Source organism: Cebus imitator, unplaced genomic scaffold (genome assembly GCF_001604975.1).
Source record: "Cebus imitator isolate Cc_AM_T3 unplaced genomic scaffold, Cebus_imitator-1.0 Scaffold140, whole genome shotgun sequence".
NCBI classification, from domain to species: Eukaryota; Metazoa; Chordata; class Mammalia; order Primates; family Cebidae; genus Cebus; species Cebus imitator.
Genome location: NW_016107455.1, coordinates 1,599,046 through 1,615,513, shown reverse-complemented (window position 1 = coordinate 1,615,513; position 16,468 = coordinate 1,599,046). Strand labels below are relative to the sequence as shown.

The 16,468-nt window shown below is 40.8% G+C and overlaps 1 protein-coding gene across 3 annotated transcripts in view; it reads left to right on the top strand.

Moving 5' to 3' along the window:
• The first annotated feature begins 7,892 nt into the window (after positions 1–7,892).
• SSH2 (slingshot protein phosphatase 2) overlaps positions 7,893–16,468 on the top strand; it is a 302,028-nt gene continuing 293,452 nt past the window's right edge. For 2 of the 3 annotated variants that reach the window (XM_017542163.2, XM_017542162.2), the window contains exon 1: positions 7,941–8,178. In XM_017542163.2, coding sequence (XP_017397652.1) covers positions 8,116–8,178 — 63 coding nt within the window. In that variant the 5' untranslated portion in view covers positions 7,941–8,115. Of the gene's footprint in view, positions 8,179–16,468 lie in introns of all 3 variants that reach the window. The other variant, XM_017542165.2, reaches the window with a different exon arrangement.

Below are 16,468 nucleotides of genomic sequence, written 5' to 3'. Positions count from 1 at the left end.
AATTCTATTGAATGATAAATTCTCAACTGCTGAACTTTTCCAACTGTACTACTGTTATGACCGTTGGCTACTGACCAAAGCTAGATCAGCACTCAGGGAGACAAGGAAATGCACCATAGTAATCATCACTATTATCATTAAAAAAAATACAGCAACAGTAATGTAATTGCATTTTTTAACATGATTTCCATCCTCATTAATTTTTGAGATAACAAGGTGAGGTAAAGTGAAAATTTTCTGGCCACCTAATTTATGAAAGAAAGGTAGGCAGAGAATAGAATAATGGTATCTCTAAAAAGCATTTTTTTGGCAAGGGAGAATTCGAGAAGAATATGACTTAACTGGTTTATTTATTCATTTTGAGGTATTAAAATAAATAATTACCAGATCCCTACTTTACTGCAAATGACTGTAGATTCATAGATTATCAAATCACTGCCATGCCAAAAATCATTTAAGAGTTTGTGTATATATGAGCTAGGTGTTATGTAAAGAGTAAATTATATTCACACAGTCTCTGCCTCCAGGACACTTACAGTCTAGAGAGACTGTAATTTGAAGTAGTATGTATCTAATGCTCTCACTTTTTTTTTTTTTTTTTTTTTTTTTTTTTTAATTTTCTTTTTTTTTTTTTTTTTTTTTTTTTTTTTTTTTTTTTTTTTTTTTTTTGGAGACAGAGTCTCACTCTGTCTCCCAGGCTGGAGTGCAGTGGCGCAATCTCAGCTCACTGCAAGCTCCATCTCCTGGGTTCAAGCGATCCTCCTGCCTCAGCCTCTCGAGTAGCTGGGACTACAAGTGCCCACCACCATACCTGGCTAATTTTTGTATGTTTAGTAGAGACGGGGTTTCACCATGTTGGCCAGGCTGGTCTCAAACTTCTGACCTCAAGTGATCTGCCCACCTCAGCCTCCCAAAGTGTTGGGATTACAGGCATGAGCCGTCGCACCTGGCCATTCCCTTTTCTTTTTATCAACATAACACATCTTCTAGCTAAATAAACCAAAAGTACTGCATTTGGAGACAACAGTTTCCAACATTTAAAAATGGCTGGCTCAAAACCTTTTTGAAGTGCTTACTAAATAATAAATAATAGAAAACAAATTTATGTGATAGATCCTAACTGTATATTCTCACAACCTCATTTCTTTGCTTATGGTGTCCAACTCCTGAAATTGCTGAGAAGCTTTCTTCCATTCCTTTTAAAATCTCTTTAGTTTGGATGCACTCAGATAAATTCAACTCAATAAGCCTTTATTGGGTGCTTTCTATATGCAGGCAAATGTTGGGGCTTAAAAGGATGAATAAGACCTGCTGTAAAGAGTTCCCAGTTTAGTAAGGGAAAGATATGCAATTCAATCTGCCAAGCGCAAGAGTAGAGGTGCACACAAAATGTTAAGGAACAGAGGAACAAGCAATTAATTTTCCCAGGGTAGTTAGGGAAGTTTTTGCAGATAGTAAAACACTAGTAAGAAATTTTTTGTGTAAATGAAGGAACAAAGGAACAAGGATATTTGAAGCAGAAGGGACAAACACTCAAGGTTCAAAAAGTGTTTGAAGCATTCATGTAGCAGATATGCAGATATGGAGAATGTGTTAGTGGCCTGGATAGAAGATCAAGTCAGTGGCAACATTCCCTTAAGCCAAAGGCCAATCCAGAGCAAGGCCCTAACTCTCTTCAATTCCGTGAAGGCTGAGAGAGGGGAGAAAGCTGCAGAGGAAAAGCTGGAAACTAGCAGAGGTTGGTTCATGGAGTTTAGGGAAAGAAGTCATGACTTAAAAGTGCAAGGTGAAGCTGCAAATGCTGATGTAGAAGCTACAGCAAGTTTTCCAAAAGATCTAAGATCATCAATGAAGTTAACTACACTAAACAATGAATTTTCCATGCAGACAAAACAGCCTTCTATTGGAAGAAGATGCTATCTAGGATTTTCATAGCCGGAGAGAAGTCAATGTGTGGCTTCAAAACTTCAAAGGACAGGCTTACTCTCTTGTTTGGGGCTAATGTAGCTGGTGACTTTAAGGTGAAACCAATGCTCATTTATCATTTCAAAAATCCTAGCCTTTAAGAATTATGCTAAATCTATTGTGCCTCTACCATATAAATGGAACAACCAAGTCTGGATGACAGCACATCTGTTTACAGTATGGTTTGTGGAATATTTTAAATACACCATTGAGATCTGTTGTTCAGGAAAATAGATTCCTTTCAAAATATTACTGCTCATTGACAGTGCACCTGGTCACCTAAGCGCGCTGATGGAAATGTACAAGTTGTTTAATGTTGTTCCTATGCCTGATAACACAGAATCCATTCTGCAGCCCATGGATCAAAGACCAATTTCAATTTTCAAGTCTAATTTGAGAAATACATTTCATAGGGCTATAGCTTCCGTAGATAGTGATTATTCTGATGGATTTGAGCAAAGTAAAGTGAAAACCTTCTGGAAGGTATTCACCATTCTAGTTGCCATTAAGAACATTTGTGATTCATGGGAGGAATCAAAATATCAGCATTAACAGAGTTTGGTAGAAGTTGATTCCAACCCTCATTGATGTCTTTGAGGGCTCCAGGACTTCAGTGGAGGAAGTAACTGCAGATGTAATGGAAATAGCAAGAGAACTAGAATTAGAAGTGAGGCCTGAAGATGTGAGTGAACTGCTGCAATCTCATGATAAAACTTGAATGAATAAGCAGTGTCTTCTTCTAGATGGGCAAAGAAAGCAGTTTCTTAAGATGGAATCACTCCTGGTGAAGACACTATGAACGTAGTTGAAATGGCAACAAACTTAGAATACTACATAAATTTAGTTGATGAAGCAGTGGTAGGGTTTGACAGGACTGACTCTAATTTTGAAAGTAGTTCCACTGTGGATAACAGGAAGAGTCAATCAATGTGGCAAACTCAGTTGTCTTATTTATTTATTTATTTTTGAGATGAAGTCTCCTCTGTCGCCCAGGCTGGAGTGCAGTGGCGCGATCTCGGCTCACTGCAACCTCTGCCTCCCAGGTTCAAGCGATTCTCCTGCCTCAGCCTCCCGAGTAGCTGGGATTACAGGCACACATCCCTGCACCTGGCTAATTTTCATACTTTTAGTAGAGACGGATAACTCACCCTAACATACCCATAGTCCTGCTGGTGGACAGCGCAATGAAGTTCTTGCCAAGCAGAGGCAAGGAGTATTCTACCACCAGGTCATTTCACAAGACAATTGTAGTACACATTGTTACCTGTCATAAATTCTCAGCTTTGGAGCATGTTCCAGGTGCCAAAGGAGCAGGACTCACAGTTTCAGATAAGGCCAGGAAAGGCAGGGAGGCCTGCTTGATATGCCAAATGAACTCAGCTCACAATATCTCTCTTCCTATGTATAGAATTCTTCCTTTTGTTTATATCTGATATGCCCTTTTAGTTATGTTCAAGTTAGGTTCAAAATTATTGCTCTAATAACACAATCATACTCTGCAAATTAGACCTTTATCAATATTTTGCAATATATGCTTGACATGAAAAGTGTTTGGGTAGATTCTAAATCTAGTCACATTATCACAGAATATTTCCTCATTACATTTGCCAGTTGGGAAACTGGGATCTACAGACAAAGCCAATTGACAAATATAAATATCCTGTGATAATGTGAATATACCATCAATTATAATTTATACTCACAAATTTTGAATTGTTATGAAAAATGTTTACATTTTTTATCACCTACTTGAACTATGAATTAAGTTCTCATCAATAATGACCACCAAGAATTTGAAGAGATCACTGTTAAACTGTCTCATTCAAGAACTGCATGCAGTCATTTCAATCATAAAATCCTCTATAAAAAAAGTCATGTTTACAGAAGCGATCTCAGGTTTTACATTAAATTTTGAGACAACTTTATTGGGAAACTTATACAAATTCTATATTTAGTGTCATCCTTAATATGTCTATTTTAATTTTCTCATTAAAAGTAATATAAAGAAAACAATTTTTTTTACCAAGCCCCATGTAGTTAGTTGCCTCCAAATCCCCTTTAATTTATCCTACTGTGCTGTACAAATATTATTTCTATGGATGTCATGATGTAAAAAAAAAAAAGGTTGAGGACCACCGCTTTAACATTTAGATAAGAATTCTTAACCTGGGGTTCCTTGATAGGTTTTAGTGGGTATGAGAAATATGCAAGTACATCTTTCTGGAGAGAAGGTGAATAGTTTTCATCAGGTTCTCAAAGCTTAAGAACCAGCTAATCTCAGAGATTTCAAGCTCCCCTATAATTTCACCCTGGAAGAAGTATTGATACAAGTTAAGGGTTAAATGGACTCCAGTGGTACAACCAGGCCTCTAGTATCATAAGTGGGAAGAGTGAAAGTGCTGTAAATAGAACTAGGGGGACTTTTGTCTCTTTGGCTCCCTCTTTTGGGACTCCTGCTCTTGGCCTCTCTCCCCACAAACTCAGCTAGGATAGTAAGAGGATCCTAGGATCTTCACTCTATTACAAGATATCTCCTATCTCAGATCACCAGAATACCTAGCAGGAACCAGGGTGAAGTCTAGGGAAGAATAGGTATAAGTGGGGCACAGAGCATAGATTTCATCAAATGCTCACTGTGGTCCAGCTCCGTTCACAAAATGACTGTATTGGGATCTGCAGACAAAGCCTGAAAGCCAAAATCTTAAAAAGGGCATTTGCCCAGACCTTCTGTTCTTTGTTTCTATAGAACTTTGTACATATATAGACTTCTCTTGTATTTCTACATATCTCCTTTGGCTCCTAGTAGAGGTGACAGAAGCCATGGCACCACTGAACTATGGTCTAATTATTTGTTGATGTGTTTTTCCCTGCTAATTGGATTTGCACCCCTAAGAGGTAGATAAACATTTGTCTTGTTCTTAAAGCAGTGTGTAGTATATGATACACATTCAATAAATATTTTCTCAATTATTAGTAAATAAATTAATGAACATGCACCAATGGTTTCCAAATCTTCATTTCCTTAAAAGGTATATACCAAGAAGAGATATTTTCCCTGAAAATTAATAATTTAACTTCCTGATAAAAACTATGTGAATTTGTAACTTCCTGATACAAACCATGTGAATTCAATTTTGATCAGAATTTTATCACCTTAGATATGTGGAACAAAAATGTTTTACACTTACCTAAAGATGAAACATGTCTTGACCGCTAATCTACTTCTCCTACAATTTTTTTTTTTTTTTTTTTTAGATGGAATCTAGCTCTGTTGCCAGGCTGGAGGGCAGTGGTGCGATCTTGGCTCACGGCAACCTCCGCCTCCTGGGTTCAAGGGATTCTCTTGCCTCAGCTTCCCGAGTAGCTGGGATTACAGATGCGCAACACCACACCTGGCTAATTTTTGTATTTTTAGTAGAGACAGAGTTTCACCATGTTGGCCAGGATGGTCTCCATCTCTTGACCTCGTGATTCACCCACCTCGGCCTCCCAAAGTGCTGGAATTACAAATGTGAGCCACCACATCTGGCCTACTTCTTTTACTTCGCTGGCTGTCATTCTTTGTGTTAATAGTAGGCGAAGTAGGCCGGGCTCGGTGGCTCACAGCTGTAATCCCAGTACTTTGGGTGGCGGAGTAGTGTGGATCACCTGAGGTCAGGAGTTCAAGACCAGCCTGACCAAAATGAAGAAACCCTGTCTCTACTAAAAATACAAACGTGGTGGCGTATGTCTACTCGGGAGGCTGAGGCAAGAAAATCGCTTGAACTCGGAGGCGGAGGTTGTGGTGAGCAGAAATCACGCCATCGCACTCCAGCCTGGGCAAGAAGAGGGAAATTCTGTGTCAAATAAATTTAGCCGGGTGTGGTGGTGCACGTCTGTAATCCCAGCTACTTGGGAGGCTGAGACAGTAGAATCGCTTGAACCCGGGAGGCGGAGGTTGCAGTAAGCTGAGATCGCAACATTGCACTCCAGCTTGGGTAACAAGAGCGATACTCCGTCTCAAAAAAAAAAAAAAAAGTTATCTTAATTACATAGAAAGCTTTACAGTTTATACTCCACTTTACCATACATTATCTCAAGAATCCTGTGAGTTAGGGTTCCATTGTAGAGATAAAGGAATTAAAGCTCAAAAAGTTCAAGCCATTTACATAAGGTTTTAGAGCTGGGACTAGAAACCAGGTCTTCTGATTCCTATGGTAGAGCTCTTTCTCACTGCAAGGTTAATGGGCTTAAGCCTTTCATCTTCCGAAAGAATTTCTTAAGAGCATGTTACCATGAATAAGTAGATAATCAGTGCTGTCGTCCCTGAGTCAGTAAGAAGACCTACGGATTTGAATATTACTTTTTCTAGAATGATATTTTGGTTCATAAACCACATATATTTCATTTATTTGAGTTCATTCAGCTTCCGGCTATGTGTATTTCTTGGCTATGTGTCTAGTTTCCTGTTTGGTCTCCCATGCATTGGTTCAAAGTTCTTACTTCTGAACCTTGCCTTTTCTTTTCCTGTTTACTACGGAGCTCTGGAAAAAACACAGTCAGATTGTTTAATCTGTGAACCATCCATCTTTGTTTAATTTTGTCTCACAGGCACCCCTGATCACCACCAGGGGGCAAAAGCCTACCAGCTGGCTTCCCTGCAGTACACTCCATATAGGACTGTACAGTACAGGGACCCTCAGTGTCTGATTCTTGATGGAACCTCCCTGCTAATTATTTCAACCACAGGGCCCCAGGGAGAGAACAAAGGCTCAGCACAGAGGACTCTTGTGGCATTTAACCGTACAGCAGCCAGAAAGAGCTCATGACAGCCCTGTCAGTTTAAAAGGAGCAACGAGATCCAAGGGTGTTTGAGTGATAAACAGGAGGGGGTGGGTTTTAATAACTGCAAACTCTCGAGTGTGTGTGTTTTCTACAGCTTTGATATGTACGGTGGTATTTACCAGCTCCTCCACTCAGACTGAGAAAAAGCTTTGTCAACCCTCTTTCTTTGTGTAAGTAATCAGTGGTATTTGCATTGTGTGATTTTTTTCCCATTTTAATCTTGATTTTCCATTACATTCTTGGCTCATGTTCTGCTGACAGTTTACCTCTGAGAAAATCATTCCCTTGAAATATCTTTTAATCCACATTTTTACATAGGTCTGTGAAATAATGACATTTAGACACGAAGGAGCAGAACGCTTAACGAGCAAAGCCTGTTTAATTAAGAGACTGTCTTCACAGCAGGAGGCAAGTGGGAGGTCAATAGAAGGCTGGACCCTCACAAGTCAGCGAGCCCAGCTTCCTCGGACTCCCAGGCGCACTCAGCTTCTCTTTCCTCAGGAATAATGAATGAGTCTTTAGACAGGCAATAGAAGGAAGCATGAGGGTACCACTAACCTTTCCAGGGTATCAAACGGAAAATGGTTTTCTTTCCAGAAGTCTCATCATAAAACATGGACGGAAGGGTGGTAAAGTTCAGAAAAAGCCACCGATAACCGGGGCGAAGGGGGCAAACTGGTCTACCCCAGTCCTGTCCGCGCCCAGTGAGAGGGTTTGAAACCCCGCGGAGCCCGTTCCCACCAGTTTGCTTCAGGATTTTCACCTCAGCTGCTTTTTTCTAAGGTTGGTTAAGCTCTGCGCCGCCCCACCTCAGAAGATGGTTGTCTCTGAGGAGTGAGGACTCCAGCGGCCCCCCTCGCCCTGGGACCCCTCACCCGGCTGGCTCCCCTTGGCCCCTTCCCCCACCCCACTCCACAGCACCCTGCGCGGGCAAACCGCGCGTTTCCAGCGCGAAGGAGGCAACCCAAGAGGGGGCGGCGGTACGAGGCGCACGCACTCGACCGGCTTCCGGCAACTGAAGGGTTACGGCTAGGCGGCGGCGCGCGCTGAGGGGAGAGGCGGTAGCTGACAGGTGGCGCCTGCGCACTGGGAGCGCTCATTGTGCCCCGCAGCTGCCGAACCGCCCGCCCGCCGCCCGTTCCGCGCGTCAGTCGGCGAGAGTCTGGTGGTGGGTGCGGAGTCTGCAGCCGTTCCCGCGGCCTCCTCCTCCTCCCCGTTCCCTTCACCCCCATCCCGCACCCCTTTCCCCATCCCGGCTCCGTCACCCTCCCGCCCCCCACACTCAGGACAAGAATGCCCTGCCCGGAACAACCCAGCAGCGCCTAGATGGCTTTGGTCACGGTCCAGCGGTCACCTACCCCCAGCACCACCTCCAGCCCCTGCGCCTCGGTGAGTCCTTCCTGGCGGCCGCTCCGCTTGCTTCTGTCACTGCGGCTCCGCTTTGCCTCAGCGGGTCCCGCCGAACCCCACTGCGCACGCGCTGCGCCGCTTCCCAGGCCTTGGCACTCTGCTGCCGCGAACCCCCCACACCTTCATCTTAAAGACGAGCAGCAGGAACTATGAGACGTTGATTTTTGCCCCCATCACCCTGAGCACCTAGCTCCTCACAATCCTCGCCCTGAAATCCCCTGCGGCATGCCTCCCTATGGCTTGAGCACTTCCTTCTGGTAATGAGTCATTCTTGCTTTTCACCCTCCCCCTTCTTTTACCCTCTGTTGCTTTGCTGCAGGGAGGGGACCGTGAGCCTCCTGCGTTGCCCCTTACCCACACCCACATCTCTTACCCATACCATTTCATGGACCCGTTCAGTATTTGCACACTGCACACCCTTCTTCGGATTCGCCAGGGTGCGCCTTCCCCTAGTCACTTGCTGGCTTTCTTGTGCCCCGTACTGTTCAGGCTTTGAACTGCCCAACGGTAGTTACTCCTTGGTTTCTCCCTCCTCCCCCTCACCCCAAAGGGTGGCATTGATCTCTGTTTCTTGGATCTCTTACCTTTCCTCTGTGAGGTCCCGAAGCATCTGGTACTGCTTGGTGATCAGTGCCAAAATATTTCCGTCTTACAGATATTTATGCTTTATACTCATTGCTCATGATCATTCTTGTTCTTAGTCGTGTTTGTATGGCTCGTTACCTCGGATGCCTATGCCAGTAAAGCATGCTCCCAGAAGGAAAATACACAGTAGCCAGCCTTTCCCCGCTGGGCCCGTCTTTGCCTTATCTCCTCGCCCCACCCCCACTCTTTTACACTCCATTCTCTTAGGCTTCGTTTTTGAAAATATTTATTTTTAAAAACAACATATTGCACCAGTGGGGCAAATGGGCTTTGAAAAACAAACATCCAGATGTTTTAGAGAGAAATAGACTGAATGAAAAATGCAAGCAACTGGAAAAACCACCTTGAACTTCCTACAGAACTGTAATTTTAATAACTGTATTGATGGATTTAGTAGTATCAAGTTGCAAAAAAAAGGTATTTAGTAAACACTCTACCAGTTTCCACTTAAAAAAAAAATCAGGTTACTCTTAATATTTGTATGTTAACTGAAGTGTGAGCTTTGATATCCTGAAATTTGCTGGCTTGTGATTTCAGTATAGTTTCCTGAATTTCAGAATTTTGTTGTGTATGGTTGTGGTTTCTTCTTTTCTGTGCTTTCATTGCATTTTGTGTGAACAAACTGACAGCTCTATCTTAATTCAATAAGTGATTGTATTTCAAAGGTTAAGATAATCTCGTGTTGTTTCAGAGAATAGAACTGAGATCCTTGGTTGAGGAAGGCAGATTTCCAGTGATTGTAAGGAAGAATTTGTAACAGTGGAGTGCACTGCCTTGCAAAATAGTGAGTGCACATTGCTGGAAATATTCAAGCAAAGGCTGGAGAACATTTTGCCTGGGAAGCAGTATAAAGAATTCCTGCAGTAGGGGACTATTTCTAAGACTTTTCTAATACTATTTCTAAGTCTAAGATTTTGTGCTTCAAAGCCGGCAAAACATTTTAGGGTCCTCCGAAGATAAGTATCATAGGGATAAAAATTTAATATAATTTAGTCTTATGTGTAGTACTTTATGCTAGTTTTTGGAAAGTCATTAACATACCATCAAATCTTCTTAAGTCACTCCACTAGTAAACTCTTTGGTTTGTGCTTACTAGGCCTAATTTTGAAGAAATCAATTGAAAGTTAGTAAAGTCATGGAAATAAACTAGAAATCAGTACTATAGTAACATTATTTTTCTTAGGCATTTTTGAAAACAGTTTATGCTATGATAACAACATATGTATATCAAGTTGTCATCATACTAATTTACTTGAAGTGAATGATTAGTATACAATAAGACTTTGTACACTTGCTATGACTCATTAGCCAAAACTTGAGTTACTTTAGAATCTTGAGGTATGTTAATAGTCACTTTTGACATAGGTAATTAAATTGATTGTGTAATAGCCTCAGTTGTTGAGCAAAATGACTAATATTTCTATATCAACTTCACTGGTTATTTCAGTTGTTTATACTTGGCCCAGTATGCAAAGGAATCCGAAGGTTGGTGTACCAATCAGCATCGTTAGCATAACTGATAAGCTGCTTACCTTTCCCTTCAAATTGTCTTCCTATTGGACTTCATCTAGAGTTCTGTTCAGCTGAGTTGTCTAGAGGTCCTTGTACTCTAGTATTTGGCTGCTGTCTGACCTCCATATATTTTGCTGTTGCATCTCATGCTGCATAAATAGGTTGGATTGTTTGTTTTAAAATAGAGAGCAAAAAGAACCTAAAGAACCATGAAAGAAGAGATTTAATTTTGTGAGGCTGGAAATTTGCATTTTTAAATTAATCACTTTAAGCATGCTGTTAATACTTTTTCACTATAGAACGCAGGGCATTTTAATACTGCCAGCTCTTTAGTGTTGTTTCATTAGGCATTAAACAATATGCTAGGTGTGAGTGACCATTGTAGATACCAAGATGTATAAGAAATTGACCTGTTCATCAGGATCATGCAATCTGGGGGGCTGGAGCATTGGAGGAAGCACAAACATGAGGTAAGAGGGTGGAAAAGAAGAATGAGGGGAATGATACTGTAGGTATGTGAAGAGTTTGTAATGGCCATAAGTATTATCTGAGTTCAGATTAAGATAAGTTCACTAATGGCAATGTTAATAAATAATAAGAGTAATAACAATATCTAATATTTCTTGGGTCCTCATCTATGCCAGGCATCATATTAAGTGCTTTCCATGAACTAATTCATTTACTTTTTTCACAATATGCCTCAAGGAAGTTGCTCTTATCCCCATCTTATAGATGAAGAAGCTGAGGCAAAGAGTTATTAAGGAATATGCCCAGTGTCACTCAGCCAGTAGGTGATTGGAGTTGTAATTCAAACCCAGATGTGTCTAACTTTAGAATCAAATCTTTTTCTCATGGGTGATCAAGGAGAAGTATGCCTACTAGGTGGTTCTCAAACTAGTTCTTGAAGAATGGATTGAATTTCTATAGGCCAAAATAGAAGCTGTGAAGAAGAGAGTATTGCAGGTCAGGAGAAATTGTGTACTTTAAAACTTAGAGGCAAAAGAGTACAGGGCATATCTGAAGGAATTAAATGGATCAGTTTGAGGAAGGATTTGTTAGGGAGAATAGTAAGAGATAAAGGTGAGGAGGCAGCTAGGGCTGCACGGGGACTACTGAGCTTGGGAGTTTGGAGTTTGAACGTGATGGAGAAGGTAATGGAGAATCTGCTGAGGTTTTGAGTAGATATGATCACAGTGGCATTTTAAGAATTTTTTTTATTATTTTCTATTTTAGATTGGGTCTCACTCTGTCACTTAGGCTGGAGTGCAGTAGCACAATCTTGGCTCACTGCAACCTCTGCCTTTCAGGCTCAAGTGATCCTCCCACTTCAGCCTCCCCAGTATCTGGGACTATAGGCATCAAGCCTGGTAATTTTTGTATTTTTTTGTAGAGATGGAGTTTCACCATGTTGCCCGGGCTAGTCTTGAATTCCTGGCCTTCTAAAGTGCTGGGACTACAGGGATGAGCCACCACACCTGGCCTATTTTAAGAAAATTGACCTAGTAGATATCAAAGATATCAGAGAGCTTTGAAAAAGAGAGCCATAAGTAGAGCCAGTGAGAGGTTGTTCTAGAAGCCCAAGTGTGAGATAATAAATGCCCAAACTGGGATTTTGAAGTGGTAATGGAAAGAAGGAGACAGATGTGAAGGGTTGTGGAAAAGACTTGGGCACTGATTAGATTTAGGAGGGGAGGGATCAGAGATGTCAACTCAGGATAGATATTGTTCCTCCTAGATTATAGGCGTTTCCTGATTAATAGAGGGCAATGAAAGAATCATCTCTGTCTCTTTCTATTCTTTCTGGTATGAATTTTCTTTTTTAAAACTTCTTTTTTATTTAAAAAAATGTATCGTTAATGGACAACACATATTTATGGTATACAACATGATGCTTTGATACATGTGTACATTATGGAATAATTAAGTCAGGCTAATTAACATATCACTTCACCTAGTTAGCTTTTTTTGTGGTGAAAACATTTAAAATCTACTCTCTTAGTAATTTTCTTCCTTTTTCCTTTCCTTTCCTTCCCTTCCCTTTCCCTTTTCCCTTCCCTTCCCCTTCCCTCTACCCTTCCCTCTTCCTTTTCCTTTTCCCTTCCCTTCCCCCTTCCCTTCCCTCTTCCTTTCCCCCTTCCCTTCCCTCTTCCCTTTCCCCTTCCCTTCTGTTCCCTTCCCTTCCCTTCCCTTCTACTGAGTCTCTCTCTGTTGCCAGGCTAGAGTGCAGTGGTGCCATCTTGGCTCACTGCAATCTCTGCCTGGGTTTAAAGGATTCTACTGCCTCAGCCTCCCAAGTAGCTGGGACTACAGGCACGAGCCATCACGCCCAGCTAATTTTTGTATTTTTTAGTAGAGACGGGATTTCACCATGTTGGCCAGGATGGTCATGATCTCTTGACGTCATGATCTGCCCGCCTCAGCTTCCCAAAGTGCTGGGATTACAGGAGTGGCCCTTTCTTTTTTAAGATGGGGTCTCACTATAGCACAGGCTGGAGTGCAGTGGCACAATCATAGCTCACTGCAGCCTCAAGCTCCTGGGCTCAAGTGATCCTCCTACCTCAGCCTCCTGAGTAGCTGGAACTGGCCAGCTAATTTTAATTTTTTTTCTTTGTAGAGATGAGGACTTACTTGGGGACTTGCTGCCCAGGCTGGCCTTGAACTCCTGGCTTCAAGGGATGCTCCTGTTTCAGCCTCCTAAAGAATTGGGATTATAGGCATGAGCCACTGTGACCGGCCACAAAATGTACACTACATTATGATTGACTACAGGAACTATATTGTACGATAACTCTTGTTAACTTACTCCTCCTGTCTAATGGAAACTTTGTACCCTTTCACCATCATCTCCTCCCTATTCTCCCACCAACCCCCAGTCTGCTGTGAATTTTCTGAATTGATACCTATATTGGTCCAGGGTTAAATAAACACAGTATAATACAATAATAATATTTTAGTTTTCTGTAGTGCCCTATGCTTTTCAGAGTGGTTTTTGGTGTATGTGTGTGTTTGTGATCTAATTTAATTCTCAAGCAACCCCAAAAGTTATGCAGGACAGGTACCACAGTTTAAAGACTTGGCCAAAAGTGGCAATATGTGGATGTAATAACTGCATAGAACTAAGTTCCTTGGCTGCTGGTTTATATCTCTTTCCATGTTGTGATAAGAGAAACAGCATATGCAGTTTCCGATCCTCAGACTTGACTGCCAGTTGAGTAAAGGTGCAAGACATGAGGCACAATCAAGAACTCACTCTCTCTGGAGCTCGTATGTATTGCAACCTTGACTACCTAAAACAGAATCATTTAAGTTTGTGCAAATCATTTTAGGCGATAGCTTTGTTTGAAGCCTATCAACTCTTCATGTATACATAAATCTTATTAATGTGGATATTTAGGTTCCTTATTCTTAGATTACCAACAGCAAAAGGGGAATGGAAAATTACAGGTGCTGCTAAAGGCAGGCTCCCTATGGTGCTGGGAGAGGATGGCTGTTGGTTTCACCACAAGGGAAGAGGAAAAAAAAAAAAAAAAACCACACGTAGCTGGCATAAGAAAAAAATTGAGCAATTCTTGCCTACTTAATATAAGGACAGATAGCCCTCTAGGACCCAGTAGCTCCTGAGAGCTACTATTATATGTTCCTATTGATGATTCTGAATTATCATAAGAAGGCTTACTCTTGTTTTAAATCTTGATTTAAGCAGTCAGAATTGAGTGTGGTGTATTTTTAGATGCGCTTCTAAGTTTCACCAAAATTTTGACATTTAAGATTCATATTTTAATTAATTGGTAAATCCATTTACATATATATCTTTATTTCTTGATGCTAAATAAATATTGAGTTATATGTACATGTGTATTAAATATGGCACAACTCTCTCCCTCAGTAGAGAAAATAAAGCCAAGGCAGATATGAAATTGATTTCTATAAAGGAGAAAAAAAAGTGATGCTTTTGAATTTTTTGAAGACAGCTTTAGAAATTTTCATAAACTCCAGAAATGACTATTATAGGAAGTCCAGAAATACAGAGAAGTACAGAAAAGACAAAAAAAAAAAAAGATATGTGCCATTTATTTTATAAAGCTGAAGTGCTTCTATATATATAATTTTATATCCTTTTTTTAGAAATTTGGTATATATCACAGATGTATTGCCATATCATTTTAAATGACTGCATTCAGTAGTTTTTGTTTGTTTGCTTGTTTGTTTTGCTTTGTTTTTTGAGTCATAGTCTCAGTCTGTTGTCCAGACTGGAGGGTAGTGGCACAATCTCAGCTCGCTGCAACCTTTGTCTCCTGGGTTCAAGCCATTCTCCCTTCTCAGCCTGCCAAGTAGCTGGGATTACAGGAGTGCACCACCATGCCTGACTGAGATTACAGACATGAGCCACTGCACCCTGATGCATTCAGTAGTTTTAACTCATTCTAACCATTCCATTATTGATTGGCATTTGTTTTTTCTAACCACCACCCCACCCCTGGTTTTTTGTTTGTTTGTTTGTTTGAGACAGGGTCTCACTCTGTTGCCCAGGCTTGAGTATAGTGGTGCAATCACAGCTTACTGAAGCCTTGACCTCCTAGGCTCAAGTGATCTTTCCATCTTAGCTTCCCAAAAAGCTGGGACCATAGACATGTACCACCATGCCCAGCTAATTATTTTATATTTTGGAGAAATGGAGTCTCATCCTGTTGCCCAGGCTGGTCTCAAACTCCTGGGTTCAAGCAATCCTCTTACCACGGCCTCCCAACATGCTGGGATTACAGATGTGAGTCACCACATCCAGCACTTTCTTTTCTATTATGAATTATATTACAATAAGCATCACTGGCTATAAATATTTGACTCAATTGGGAACATTTATTACGATTTCAAGAAATGCAATTACTTGATTATAAGGAATAAATAATTTTAAGACTTCTGTTATATATTTATACTTTCTAGAAAGATTATTCCAATTAATGTTTATTCCAACTAGCATAGTATAAGAATGCTCATTTTTCCTAACCTAATTGACAGTGGATATTCTCATTTCATTTTTATTTTTGAGTTGGTGTCTTGTTATTTCCCAGGCTAGTCTTGAACTCCTGGGCTCAAGCAGTCCTCCCTCTTTAGCCTTCTGAGTAGCTGGGATTATAAGCGTATGCCAATGTGTCCAGCCTCATTTCATTTTTATTTTAATCACTACTATTTTTTTAGGATAAACAGTAGTACTTAGTTGGTTTGATTTGTATTTTATTGTTAGGTCAGGTATTTTTTTCAAATGCTTATTAGGCATTTACATTAAAGTTTTTGAAAAGATATATTTTTTGATGTATAATCTATAAACTCTGAAATGTACCTGTTTTAGTAGGTATACAATCCAGTTATTTTTAGTTAACTTACAGAGTTGTGCAACCCTCACTTCAATCATATTTCCTTTTTATGAGCTATTCTTCTTTTCAGTTTGTGTACCCTTTTGATGTATTATGAATATTAACACTTTATGGTATTTTTTTTTACAAACTATTTGCTTTTTAATTCAGTTTGTATGATTCTTAGAATAAAGTCTGCAATTCAGATTGCTAGTGAGACCTTAAATGAGCCAACCTTGCATTCCTCTTCAGCCCTGTCTCTTCCCAAGTCCCTGCCTTGCACACTGCTCACAGTTAAGCTGACATGCCCATGCTCCCTTTGGTTTTTAGGCTTTTGCACATGCTGTTTCCTTTACCTGGAACACTTTTCCTTCATCTCTCTACCTAACTAATTCCTACTCATTCTTCAGGTCTCAGCTTAAATGTCACTTCTTCTGGGAAGCTTCCCTGACTCCACCCCCTCAGACCATGGTAGGTGCTCCTTGCACGCATACCATAGCACCCTGTACTTACCCATGGTGGCTCTTATCTTTTTACTGTACTTATTTTATTACCTATCTCCCCCACTAACCTATAAGTCAGATACTGGGTCATTTGCATATTTTTGTATTATCAAAGCTCAAAAGTATTTGACACATGGAGCTGGGCACAGTGCCTCATGCCTGTAATGCTAGCACTTTGGGAGGTCAAGGGGGGCGGATCACCTAAGGTCAGGAGTTCGAGACCAGGCCAAGATGGTGAAACCCTGTCTCTCCTAAATA